The sequence below is a fragment of the Taudactylus pleione genome, unplaced genomic scaffold, assembly GCF_031769625.1.
Source record: "Taudactylus pleione unplaced genomic scaffold, aTauple2 ptg000066l, whole genome shotgun sequence".
In the NCBI taxonomy this organism is placed as follows: domain Eukaryota; kingdom Metazoa; phylum Chordata; class Amphibia; order Anura; family Myobatrachidae; genus Taudactylus; species Taudactylus pleione.
The window spans coordinates 5,061,531-5,074,451 of NW_028284468.1; the positions used below are offsets into that span (position 1 = coordinate 5,061,531).

The 12,921-nt window shown below is 48.7% G+C and overlaps 1 protein-coding gene across 1 annotated transcript in view; it reads left to right on the forward strand.

Moving 5' to 3' along the window:
• Positions 1-2,982: 2,982 nt before the first annotated feature.
• TM4SF20 (transmembrane 4 L six family member 20) overlaps positions 2,983-12,921 on the forward strand; it is a 40,420-nt gene continuing 30,481 nt past the window's right edge. Inside the window, exon 1 of the mRNA XM_088466826.1 lies at positions 2,983-3,165. Within this exon, the coding sequence (XP_088322952.1) occupies positions 2,983-3,165 (183 nt within the window). The remainder of the gene's footprint in view (positions 3,166-12,921) is intronic.

Sequence of the window (12,921 nt, forward strand, 5' to 3'; positions counted from 1 at the left end):
ACAGTTATACTATTAGGTTCAATGCCTCCAGCTCACTTATGAAACGCAGCTATTGATGCAGGTGATAAAGGTAGGCTGAGCTGCCTGATAGCTATTGAGTGAGTGTAGTGTAGTTTGGATTAATAACCATGGGCTTGGCACTACTGCCGCTGCCCACATACATGAAGACACCCAGAGCCGTAACTAGACTTTATGGTGCCCTGTACCAGAAAGAGCATTGGCGCCCCCCTCATTTTTCAAAGGGACATAATGCACCCAAAAAAGGGGAATGACCTCATGGGGAAGGACCAGGGAAGAGATAGGGGAGGCCAGGAGATGCTGGGGATGAAATAAGAGGAAACTGCAAGTGAGAATGATAATAAACAGAAACTTGACAGGCTCAAACAGCGCCCCTGACCTGTGGTGCCCTGTGCGATGGCACCAGCCGAACTACCCTAGCTACTGCCCTGAAGACACCCTTCTAGCAGCTTTTCTTGAAGGACGGAGGTCCTACTCTTTACAAACAGCTGACTGCTGCCTATGATGTCAGCCTCCACTATGCTGTACAGCAAGACCCTGCAATGCCTCACTGCCTCACCACTATTGCTGCTGTCTCCCCTCTTCCTCCACTGACCACCTGTTGCTAACTCTGATGGCTGCATCCAGGAACACCCTCGACTGGTGAGCTGGGAACCATGCTGTCAGCAGAAGCTGTTCTCATAGCTCCGGCTGTGACGGGGTCCCTCTCCGGCTCCACCCCCACTGCGCCCGGCAGCCTAACACCGCTCTGCCGCTCAGGACACAGGGGGGTGGGCACTGGCTGTCAGTCTTCTGGCCGCTCCTATTTAATTCTCTCTTAACTTGGTCCCCCTTTCCTTGACAGGAACCAAACCACTCCCCTCCGTATCACTCCGCCCCTTGTTCTCTAGTGCACGTGCATCCCACACTCTGGGGAACATCCTCACCACAGAGAAAAAAGTTTCATATAACCTGATATGTGAATACATTAAATATATATATATCATGAACCACAATACTGAATTATAAATACCTGACACACATATACATTTTATCTCATGAGTTGTGACTACATACATATATATATTACCTTAATACATATATTTATTAATAAAGTATGTTTGTTTTTGTTTTTCTAAACCTTAACCAGGGTTACATAAGTAGAATCTGATTGGTTGCTATGGGCAACATCACTAAAACGCACTTCTAAAAATTCTCACTTTAGTAAATTAAATTTACCCCTTAATATCTTTGTGCTGGTTAAGTGGCATTTTGGCCACTAACTAACTATGGCCCTCATTCAGAGCCGTACGCTCTAAGCAGAGCGCACGCTCTGAATGAGGGCCGGGCTCCATTTTCATGGAGCGTCCTCCTGGACGCTCGTATAGCTGTGGGTCACCACCCACAGGCTATACGAGCGTGCTTTGTGATGGCCGCGATGGTCGAGACCATCGCGACCATCGAATTTGCGAGCCGGAGCCTGCGGTTGAGGTTTTCAACCGCAAGCTCCGGAGTGATTTTGGCTCTATCAGAGCCAAAATCACTCCCACTGACATCACTAGTGATGTCAGTGGGCCGGCTTCTGACGGGAGGCGTTCCCGTGGGAACGCCCCCGTCAGGGAGGCACGCCCCCGGCACGCCCACCAAAGGGGGCGTGCTGTCAATCAACATTGACAGCACGCCCCCTTTGATCGGACACAACGAGCGAAGGAACTTCCTTCGCTCGTTGCGTCTGGCGCATGCGCACGACGGAGCTCCCTCCGTCGTGCGCATGCTCAGTGCATAACATCGACCCACTTGCGAGCGGACAGCCGCTCGCGAGTGGGTCTGAATCAGGCCCTATGTTTTTTGAATGTCCCTGTGCAGGTTGGGAAATGCTTCTTCATGTGGAATACACTACTAGAAGTCTTCCTGGTCCCCTTCTGGGATGAGAAAATCCATTCCCAGCAGCAGGCATGACACTCAAGGATTCTTCTGGGGCAAGGACTGATGGGAATGAGTAAAATATTTTTTTGTAAATGCCTCCTCCCCTCCCCTTCTCCCTCATAAATTTACTTCAGAATAAAGCCTTCAACTACATACATACTCCAACTCCCTCAGGCCTCTCTTGAATAATGAAAACATTTGTTTCCTGATGTGCCATGTTGGAAGTTGAACTGCCACGTGTTTGTTCCGCCCACTGCTGCTGCATAGCTTAGTCAGCTAGCTAGCTTGGTGCAAATTTTGGGCCTTAACTGGATGAAAACAATATAGTGAGCTGTGAGGTGGTCAAAATTGACTAGAAACGAATGGAAACAAATGTTATTGAGGTTAATAATACTGTAGGAACAAAAACAGGCCCATTTTATGTGATTTTAGCTGTTTTTATGATTTTTTAAGAGAAAATCCAGATCCAAAACCGAAAAACACAAAACACGGAGGTGAGGTTTTGGCAAAACCAATCCAGATCCAAAACCAGGGGAGACCCAGATCCAAAACCAAAACACGGGGGTCGGCGCACATCTCTAATGCTAACCCTGTCGGGATGCGGGCATCAGGTTTCTGACCACCAGGATCCCGAGTGCCGGCATCCCGTACCCATCCCACCTGAGCAATATCAATCTGGCTTAGGAGGATATTTTCTTTATTTTGTCCAGTAGCTTTATATAGTATACGCATATACAACATACCCATATAAGGAATTACAGATGATGGGAGAAAGAGACCGAACACACATATTAATGTTATTTATTTATTTTATAACGTTCATCATATAACACAGTATGTAAGTGAGATCCTTTACAGGAATTTGTGGATTAAGAGAGCCACAGAAAAAGATTTATGTTCTCATTACTTCCTCTTGCATGTGGACTCTGGACCTGCAGTGACCAATTTAATCCATCTTAATAAATTTACTTTCCATTATCTGTTAAACTTTAACTGTGTCTTTTAGGTAGATCTTGCACCGTACTCTGCTAATAAGTTAGTCTTCAGCAGACACCAAACATGACGTGCACGGAGAATTGGACGTCCTGCAATGGGTTCGCTCTCCTGTTTCTCGCTCTGTTAGCGATCGCGTTCAACCTGACTCCACTTGTTGCTGATTATGTAGAAGATGGGAGACTCTTCCACAGCCCTATCTCCTGTTACGAGTGGTGGCTCCCAGGAGTGGTCGGCGGAGGGTTACTTGTGAGTATTATTTACGAGGATTGAAACCACTTTGTTAAGACAGTTCATGCACTGAAACTGTGCAAGGGGCAGACAGACTATATCAAACCTTCTAAATGGGACAGATGGAGAAGATGACCATAGCATCAAGTCAGCTCCTACCTATCATTTTATAGGATACACTTATTAAAAGATAGCTAAAGGCTGATTGGTCCTACACTTGACATCTTTAGAAGGTTTGATACATATTCCCCAGGTACTTACGTTTTTTTGTTTTTGTTTTTTTATACAAAACAAAACAAAAAATTTGGAATGTAGGGCAGCATGTATAAGAACATGTAAGGTTTAGGAGCTGCCACAATTATTACTCACAGATATAAGTGTATGGCAATGATCCCATCTATTCAATTCTAATGTCAATGGCATTAGCCCCACAAATAGAAAGATGGTTATTTAATCTATTTAGTAAGGCAAAGTTTCAGGCATATAACAGAAGTAAATATATTTTGTTTGTTGGTCCACGTATGCCAACTACCACATACAAGATGACTGGTGGTCTCTACTCTAACAATGAGAATAACCGCATAATTTTGTGTACATAATAAGGAATCAAATATGACTGATACTGTTAGTGCATTTCCAATCACAGTGTCACAGTAATGCTCTCCCCAGCTGTGATGTGGGTTACGGCAAAATGCTGTCATTCTTAGTGTCATATGTGACAATATTATGAATTTCCTATTTCTGATAAAAATTTATCCCAGCAAAGAGTTAGAAGTAAAGTGATAGCCTACACTAATACTTTGCTTCAGGTTAAGGACCCAATGATATTAATGCACATGGACGGCTGTAAGGCTACGCATGTGAGATAACGGGCTGACGGTAGAGGGATCCTTCTCCAAAAGAAAAGGCACAACAGTATCCCATACGCTAATTTGAGCTTATGCCATATTCAGATGGCGCTAACTACCTGGCTATGATTCCAAAAGATATGCTTTTAGGAACCTGGTTAAATTTGCCTTATTCACAGTACCTTAGACAGCGCCGGGGAATGTACCACAGCAGATGTCTCTGATACCAGCCTAAGGGGGAGATGTACGAAGCCTTGGAGAGAGTTAAAGTGGAGATATATAAAGTACCAACCAATCAGCTACTGTCATTTTTCAAACACATCCTGTAAAGTGACAGTTAGGAGCTGATTGTTTGGTACTTTGCGGTCTATTTATCAATGAGTTTTAACATACGCAACGAGTGATAAAACTTGTTGCGTATGATAATGATGCTCCAGCCAAACAGCTCCCAACTGTCATCTGTTTAAAAAATGACAGTTGGGAGCTGATTGGCTTGAGCACCATTTCTCATACGCAACTCGCTGCATATGATAAAAGTCGTTAATAAATAGGCCCCTTTATCTGTCCACTTTATCTCTCTCCAAGGCTTAATACATCTTACATTTTCAGATGATTGGCTGCAAAATGTAATTATTATGTTCCTTAAACTGGAACTAATTATCAAACCACACAAACTACAATCCCAAGCAAGAGACACATTTGGTTTAAAATTGAAAATGAGTATTATACAGGTTATCGGAGTAGATCTATTTTACAATTTCATCTTATGTTGAATGGGAGCTGAGATGAAAAATGAATGTTGTCAAAAGGTTGACAATGACACCACAATGTTGGCAGTTATAATGTCCACTGGCTCCCCTTCCCCTTCAGAACCCAATTCAAGATTCTCACACTCGCTTACAAAGCCCTCACACACTCCTCTCCCATTTACATCCCTGACCTCATCTCCCTTCACTCTCCTGTCCGCCCTCTTCAATCAACAAATGCACGCCGCCTCTCATGCCTACTGATTACTTCCTCCCACTCCCACCACCAAGATTTTGCCCGTGCTGCTCCCCACCTCTGAAACTCTCTCCCTCTCCCCATCAGACTCTCCACCTCTCTAAAATCCTTCAAACGGGCTCTCAAGACCCACTACTTCATCAATGCCTTCCAGCTCTCATCCTAACTTGCTGCTACATGTTCGCTCCTCCCTGTCTTCCCCATCTGTGTCTCACCTATTTGTCTGTCCCTCCCCTTTAGAATGTAAGCTCTTGAAAGCAGGGCCCTCTACCCTCTTCTGCTTCTCCTTACTTTACTTTCATCTACTTCTTACTCCCCACTAGGGCACCTAACACTTGGTTGCTAATGCTGTGTTGCTTATTTGGGTGTTATGGTCACCAATATATCAATATATTTTATCCATGTCCTTGTCCTGCATTGTATTGCACTGTAAGTCACTTTTTTGGTTATGTACTTTGTAAGGCGCTGCAGAACACTTGTGGCACCCAGTGCCAGATTAAGGTCTTCATGGGCATGGAGCTGAAATTTATGAAGGGCCTATTGTGTGCTGCCGCAGGATGCGTGACAACTGATATGAGGGTGTGACTAGTGATATGAGAATGTGACCAGTACTGAGGAGTTGTGGTCTGTGCTGTGGGGTGTGGCTAACACCATGGAAGGTATAGCTACTCGCCCACCTTCATCCATCTCAATCTCCCTCCCCTCTTTGCTAATATGAAGCATAGATCACCTGTTATATTATTGACCACTGAATAAAAAATAAATAGTAAAAATACAAACTATGGTTATTAATGAAATGCAACAATTTTTATTTTATTAACAGAAATATACCTGATAATGATAAATTTGCCTTAGACATTGGAGCCCCATATAGACTGCATTTAGCAGACTGGCAGAGATCCATTGGGTCCACTCTCCCCATTCCCCACAAAAAAATTAACTGTTTGTCAACACTCAGGGCCTGATTCAGACTCGGATGCTAAGCAGCGAACGCTCGCTATGGGCAATTGTCGCCCGTCTGCGCGAATGCGTCAACATATGCATGCGCGAACCAGTCACTGTGTCCAGGAATCATGCGCTCTTAGTACACAGACTGGACGCTACTTTGAGTGACAGATAGCGCCGTTTGTGGTAACGGGGGAAGGTGCTTGTGAACGGGGGAGTGGTGCTGCGAACGCAGGCATGTCTGGGCGTCAAAACGGAGTTTAATGGGTGTGCATAATTAGCATGGAGGCGTCCGATGGCTCTCGATGTTACTGATTAATCATACACTTCCTGGAGATGACGTGTGCTAAGAAAGAAAAGTGGGCGTCATACACCGGCGTGCACTCACTCTGCCGTCTCTCTCTAAGGCATAGAGGGCGTCTTTAAGCCAGACAGTGCGATCGCGGAATTTGCATACCCGGCCCCTGACAGCAGCGAGAGAGCGCAGCTTAGCGCCCGGGTCTGAATTGACCCTTCAGACTTCTAAATTTCTGTTGCAAGAAATCCAAAAGCTGACACAGAACATATTTGTGCGCAGTAATGGCCACCTCCCGGTCTCCAGCCAGGAACGCTCATCACTTTCCCAAGACAGTTCTGATACCATACATCTCAATCACAAAAGCGTCTTTGTGCGTACACACAGTGTGACGCATGCGTCATACCAATTTATAGTGATTTTCATGCATACGCAGTAGCAAAACATCGCTCAAATACGTCAACATCAGCATTGTGTGCAGCCCTTAATCAGGACCATGGTGCATTATATCCCCATGTATTACGCACAAATATCAGCCAATTTTACACATACTTTGGATGAGAAATGGCTGACTTATCAGTGACCGTTATCAGCCATCCATTAATGCCAGATAACCACCTTGACGGAAATAGGAAATTGTCTTTCAATGGGTACTATAGAGTATCCAGAGGAAACAAAGACAAGTACAGTATAGGGAGAATATACAAACTCCACATTGAAGGGGCCATGATGGGAATCAAACCCTGGACCTCAATGCTGGGAAGCAGTAATACTGACCACTACACCATCTGTGCTGCCCCAGAGATAGATATGTATATATATATATATATATATAATTGCCAGTATACACAGCATTGTACCCACAAATGTAATATTCAGAATATTACACCAATGCCACCAGTATACACAGCATTGCCCCCACAGATGTAATATACATAATATTACCCCCATAACAACAGTATATACAGCATCGCCCCCACAGATGTAGGATATATATTACCCCCATACCAACAGTATATACAGCATCGCGCCCACAGATGTAATATACATAATATTACCCCCATACCAACAGTATATACAGCATCGCGCCCACAGATGTAATATACATAATATTACCCCCATACCAACAGTATATACAGCATTGCCCCCACAGATTTAATATACATATTACCCCCATAACACTGATATTGGGGTAATATTATTGTATATATTACATCTGTAGAGGGAAATGCTGTGTATACTGCTGTTATGGGGAAAACATTGCGTATATTATATCTGTGTGGGCAATGCTGTATTTACAGCATTGCCCCACAGATACAATGTACACAATATTAGCACAGCAGTATATACAGCATTGCCCCCACAGATACAATGTACACAATATTAGCACAGCAGTATATACAGCATTGCCCCCACAGATACAATGTACACAATATTAGCACAGCAGTATATACAGCATTGCCCCCACAGATACAATGTACACAATATTAGCACAGCAGTATATACAGCATTGCCCCTACAAATATACTACGTATAATATTGCCCCAGCAGAGTACACAGCATACTCTCACTCTCCAAAATCGTATTGTCTGTGCCTCAGCCCTCAGCCAGTCAGCCTGCATGCCCCAGTTATGATCAGCAGCTGACCTCACCTCATGCTGAGTCTTCACCTTGCTGCCGGTCAGTCTTCATGCAGCTGCCAGTGAGACTGCTTCCTGTGCTGCTTCACATATGGGGGCAGCATCGTGGAGGCACTGTGTCATTATGAGTATGCTCCGCTGGCCCACGCAGGAAGGGCTAGAGAAGCCCTTCCCTGCACTAGTGCCATCCTGTGTAACCGCCGCTATGTGGGCCGCGCATGACTGGGTGACCCACCAGTGACGCGACTGGGGCAAGGGTGGGGTCGTGGCTCGTAGCTGGGGGGCGTGGCCATGAATAGCCACTGGCAGGCTGCTGTAGCAGGAAATTACAATCCTATCTACAGTAGCAGATTAGTCACAGATGCTGTGGGCCTGTTTTGATTGGGGGCCTGGAGCTGTAGCTCCATCCGCCCCATTGGTAATCAGGCCCTGGTGGCACCATATAATAAACGATAATAATAATTATAAAAATATAAAATAATAGGCTGCGGATGGGACAGTGTTAGGCTGCTGATGAGAGTATTATGGTTAGGCTGTGGGGGAGGTTAGGCTTAGGCTGTGGGTGAGAGGGTTACGGTTAGGCTGTGGGGGGAGGTTAGGTTTAGTCTGCGGGTGAGAGGGTTCAGTTAGGCTGCGGGGGGAGGTTAGGGTTAGGCTGCGGGTGAGAGGGTTACAGTTAGTTTGCGGGGGGAGGTTACGGTTAGGCTGCGGGGGGAAGTTAGGCTTAGGCTGCGAGTGAGAGGGCTACAGTTAGGCTGTGTGGGGACGTTAGGTTTAGGCTGCGGGTGAGAGGGTTACAGTTAGGCTGCGGGGGGAGGTTAAGGTTAGGCTGCGGGTGAGAGAGTTACAGTTAGGCTGTGGGGGGAGGTTAGGTTTAGGCTGCAAGTGAGAGGGTTACAGTTAAGCTGCGAGGGGAGATTAGGCTGCGGAGAGTGTTAGGGTTAGGCTGTGGGTGAGAAGGCTGCAGGTGGAGGTTAGGGTTAGGCTGCGGGGAGGGTTAGACAGCAGATGAGAGGGCTACAGTTATGCTGTGGGGGGAGGTTAGGCTTACGCTGCGGGTGAGGGGGTTACGGTTAGGCTGTGGGGGGAGGTTAGGGTTATGGTTAGGCTGCTGGGGGAGGTTAGGGTTAGGCTGTGGGTGAGAGGGTTAAGGTTAGGCCACGGGGGGGAGGTTAGGGTTAGGCTGCGGGTGAGAGGGTTACAGATAGGCTGCGAGTGGAGATCAGGCTGCGGAGAGGGTTAGGGTTAAGCTGCGGATGAGAATGTTACAGATAGGCTGCGGGGAGAGGTTAGGGTTAGACTTCAGGGGGAGGTTAGGCTATGGGGAGGGTTAGGGTTAGGCTCTGGGTGAGAAGGTTACGAATAGGCTGCAGGTGGAGGTTAGGTTTAGGCAGCAGGTGAGACAGCTACAGTTAAGCTGTGAGGGGAGGTTAGGTTTAGGCTGTGAGTGAGAGGGTTTCGGTTAGGCTGCAGGGGGAGGTTAGGGTTAGGCTGTGGGTGATAGGGTTACGGTTAGGCTGCGGGGGGGAGGTTAGGGTTAGGCTGCGGGTGAGAGGGTTACAGTTAGGCTGCGAGGGGAGATTAGGCTGCAGAAAAGGTTAGGGTTAGGCTGCGGGTGAGAAGGATACGGATAGGCTGCAGGGGGAGGTTAGGGTTAGACTGCGTGGGGAGGTTAGACTGCGGAGAGGGTTAGGGTTAGGCTGCGGGTGAGAAGGTTACGAATAGGCTGTAGGTGGGAGTTAGGCTGTGGGGAGGGTTAGGGTTAAGCAGCAGGTGAGAGGGTTACGGTTAGGCTGTGGGGGGATGTTAGACTTAGGCTGCGGGTGAGATGGCTACGGTTAGGCTGTGGGGGGAGGTTAGGGTTAGGCTGCAGGTGAGAGGATTACAGTTAGGCTGTGTGGGGAGGTTAGGTTTAGGCTGTGAGTGAGAGGGTTATGGTTAGGCTGCGGGGGGATGTTAGGGTTAGGCTGCGGGTGAGAGGGCTACGGTTAGGCTGTGGGGGAGGTTAGGTTTAGGCTGCAAGTGAGAGGGTTACAGTTAGGCTGCGAGGGAAGATTAGGCTGCGTAGAGGGTTAGGCTGCGGGTGAGAAGGTTACGGATAGGCTGTGGGGGGAGGTTAGGGTTAGCGGGGAGGTTAGGCTGTGGGGAGGGTTAGGGTTAGGCTGCGGGTGAGAAGGTTACGAATGGGCTGCAGGTGGAGGTTAGGGTTAGGCTGCGGGGAGGGTTAGGGTTAGACAGCAGGTGAGAGGGTTACAGTTAGGCTGTGGGGGGAGGTTAGGTTTAGGCTTGCGGTGAGAGGGTTACGGTTAGGCTGCGAGGGGAGATTAGGCTGCGGAGAGTGTTAGGGTTAGGCAGCAGGTGAGAGGGCTACGGTTATGCTGTGGGGGGAGGTTAGGCTTACGCTGCAGGTGAGGGGGTTACGGTTAGGCTGTGGGGGGAGGTTAGGGTTATGGTTAGGCTGCTGGGGGAGGTTAGGGTTAGGCTGCGGGTGAGAGGGTTAAGGTTAGGCTGCGAGGGCAAGGTTAGGGTTAGGCTGCGGGTGAGAGGGTTACAGTTAGGCTGCGAGTGGAGATCAGGCTGCATAGAGGGTTAGGGTTAAGCTGTGGGTGAGAAGGTTATGGATAGGCTGCAGGGGGAGGTTAAGGTTAGACTTCGGGGGGAGGTTAGGCTGTGGGGAGGGTTAGGGTTAGGCTGCGGGTGAGAAGGTTACAAATAGGCTGCAGGTGGAGGTTAGGGTTAGGCTGCGGGGAGGGTTTTGGGTTAGGCAGCAGGTGAGACAGCTACAGTTAAGCTGTGGGGGGAGGTTAGGTTTAGGCTGTGGGTGAGAGGGTTACGGTTAGCCTGCAGGGGGAGGTTAGGGTTAGGCTGTGGGTGATAGGGTTATGGTTAGGCTGCGGGGGAGGAGGTTAGGATTAGGCTGCGGGTGAGAGGATTACAGTTAGGCTGCGAAGGGAGATTAGGCTGCAGAAAAGGTTAGGGTTAGGCTGCGGGTGACAAGGTTACGGATAGGCTGCAGGGGGAGGTTAGGGTTAGACTGCGTGGGGAGGTTAGACTGCGGGGAGGGTTAGGCTACAGGTGAGAAGGTTACGAATAGGCTGCAGGTGGGGGTTAGGGTTAGGCTGTGGGGAGGGTTAGGGTTAGGCAGCAGGTGAGAGGGTTATGGTTAGGCTGTGGGGGGACGTTAGGCTTAGGCTGCGAGTGAGAGGGTTACGGTTAGGCTGCAGGGGGATGTTAGGCTTAGGCTGCGGGTGAGAGGGCTACGGTTAGGCTGTGGGGGGAGATTAGGGTTAGGCTGCAGGTGAGAGGGTTACAGTTAGGCTGTGTGGGGAGGTTAGGTTTAGGCTGCGAGTGAGAGGGTTACGAATAGGTTGCAGGTGGAGGTTAGGGTTAGGCAGCAGGTGAGAGGGCTACAGTTAAGCTGTGGGGGGAGGTTAGCTTTAGGCTGTGGGTGAGAGGGTTACGGTTAGGCTGCAGGGGGAGGTTAGGTTTAGGCTGTGAGTGATAGGGTTACGGTTAGGCTGCGGGGGAGAGGTTAGGGTTAGGCTGTAGGTGAGAGGGTTACAGTTAGGCTGCGATGGGAGATTAGGCTACGGAAAAGGTTAGGGTTAGGCTGCGGGTGAGAAGGTTACAGATAGGCTGCAGGGGGAGGTTAGGGTTAGACTGTGTGGGGAGGTTAGACTGCGGGGAGGGTTAGGGTTAGGCTGCGGGTGAGAAGGTTACAAATAGGCTGCAGGTGGGGGTTAGGGTTAGGCTGTGGGGATGGTTAGGGTTAGGCAGCAGGTGAGAGGGTTATGGTTAGGCTGTGGGGGGAGGTTAGGCTTAGGCTGCGGGTGAGAGGGCTATGGTTAGGCTGTGGGGGGAGATTACGCTGTGGGGAGGTTAGGGTTAGGCTGCGGGTAAGAAGGTTACAAATAGGCTGCAGGTGGAAGTTAGGGTTAGGCAGCAGGTGAGAGGGCTACAGTTAAGCTGTGGGGGGAGGTTAGGGTTAGGCTGTGAGTGATAGGGTTACAGTTAGGCTGCGGGGGGGAGGTTAGGGTTAGGCTGCGGGTGAGAGGGTTACAGTTAGGCTGCGTGGGGAGGTTAGACTGCAGGGAGGGTTAGGGTTAGGCTGCGGGTGAGAAGGTTACGAATAGGCTGCAGGTCGGGGTTAGAGTTAGGCTGTGGGGAGGGTTAGGGTTAGGCAGCAGGTGAGAGGATTACGGTTAGGCTGTGGGGGGAGGTTAGGCTTAGGCTGCGGGTGAGAGGGCTACGGTTAGGCTGTGGGGGGAGGTTAGGTTTAGGCTGCAAGTGAGAGGGTTACAGTTAGGCTGCGAGGGGAGATTAGGCTGCGTAGAGGGTTAGGGTTAGGCTGTGGGTGAGAAGGCTACGGATAGGCTGCAGGGGGAGGTTAGGGTTAGACTGCGTGGGGAGGTTAGGCTGCAGGCAGGGTTAGGCTGCGGGTGAGAAGGTTATGAATAGGCTGCAGGTGGAGGTTAGTGTTAGGCTGTGGGGAGGGTTAGTGTTAGGCTGCGGGTGAGAGGGGTACGGTTAGGCTGTGGGGGGAGGTTAGGCTGCAGAGATAGTTAGGGGTGAAATAGTCACTTAAACGCAGGAGGATCACATCTCTGACCTGAAAGTGATCTGCGCTGGAGTCACTGCAGCCATCAGGAGCAGGTAAGTGATTGCTGGGCCACCAGGGACAATACTGTATGTCAACATTCTAACATGTTGACATTTCATCACTGTTTACATGATGACTGTCCATATGGTCAAAGTCGACATTATGACCATGTTGAGATTCCCATGTTGACATGAGTGTCAACATAGCATACCACACCAGTGGTGCAACTATAAAGTTTGCTCCCCCCTGACAAAAAAGTTCTGGCGCCCCCCCCCCCCCCCCAAAAAAAAAAACACACCCAAATATGATGTTTAAGGTGTCTAGTTTCATGATGCAGTAATGTCCGTTACACATTATGACACACTAAGTAATGCCCCTTATTTATAACACATTATGACACACCGTAATGCCCTTATAACAAATTATGTAGTAACCTATAACACA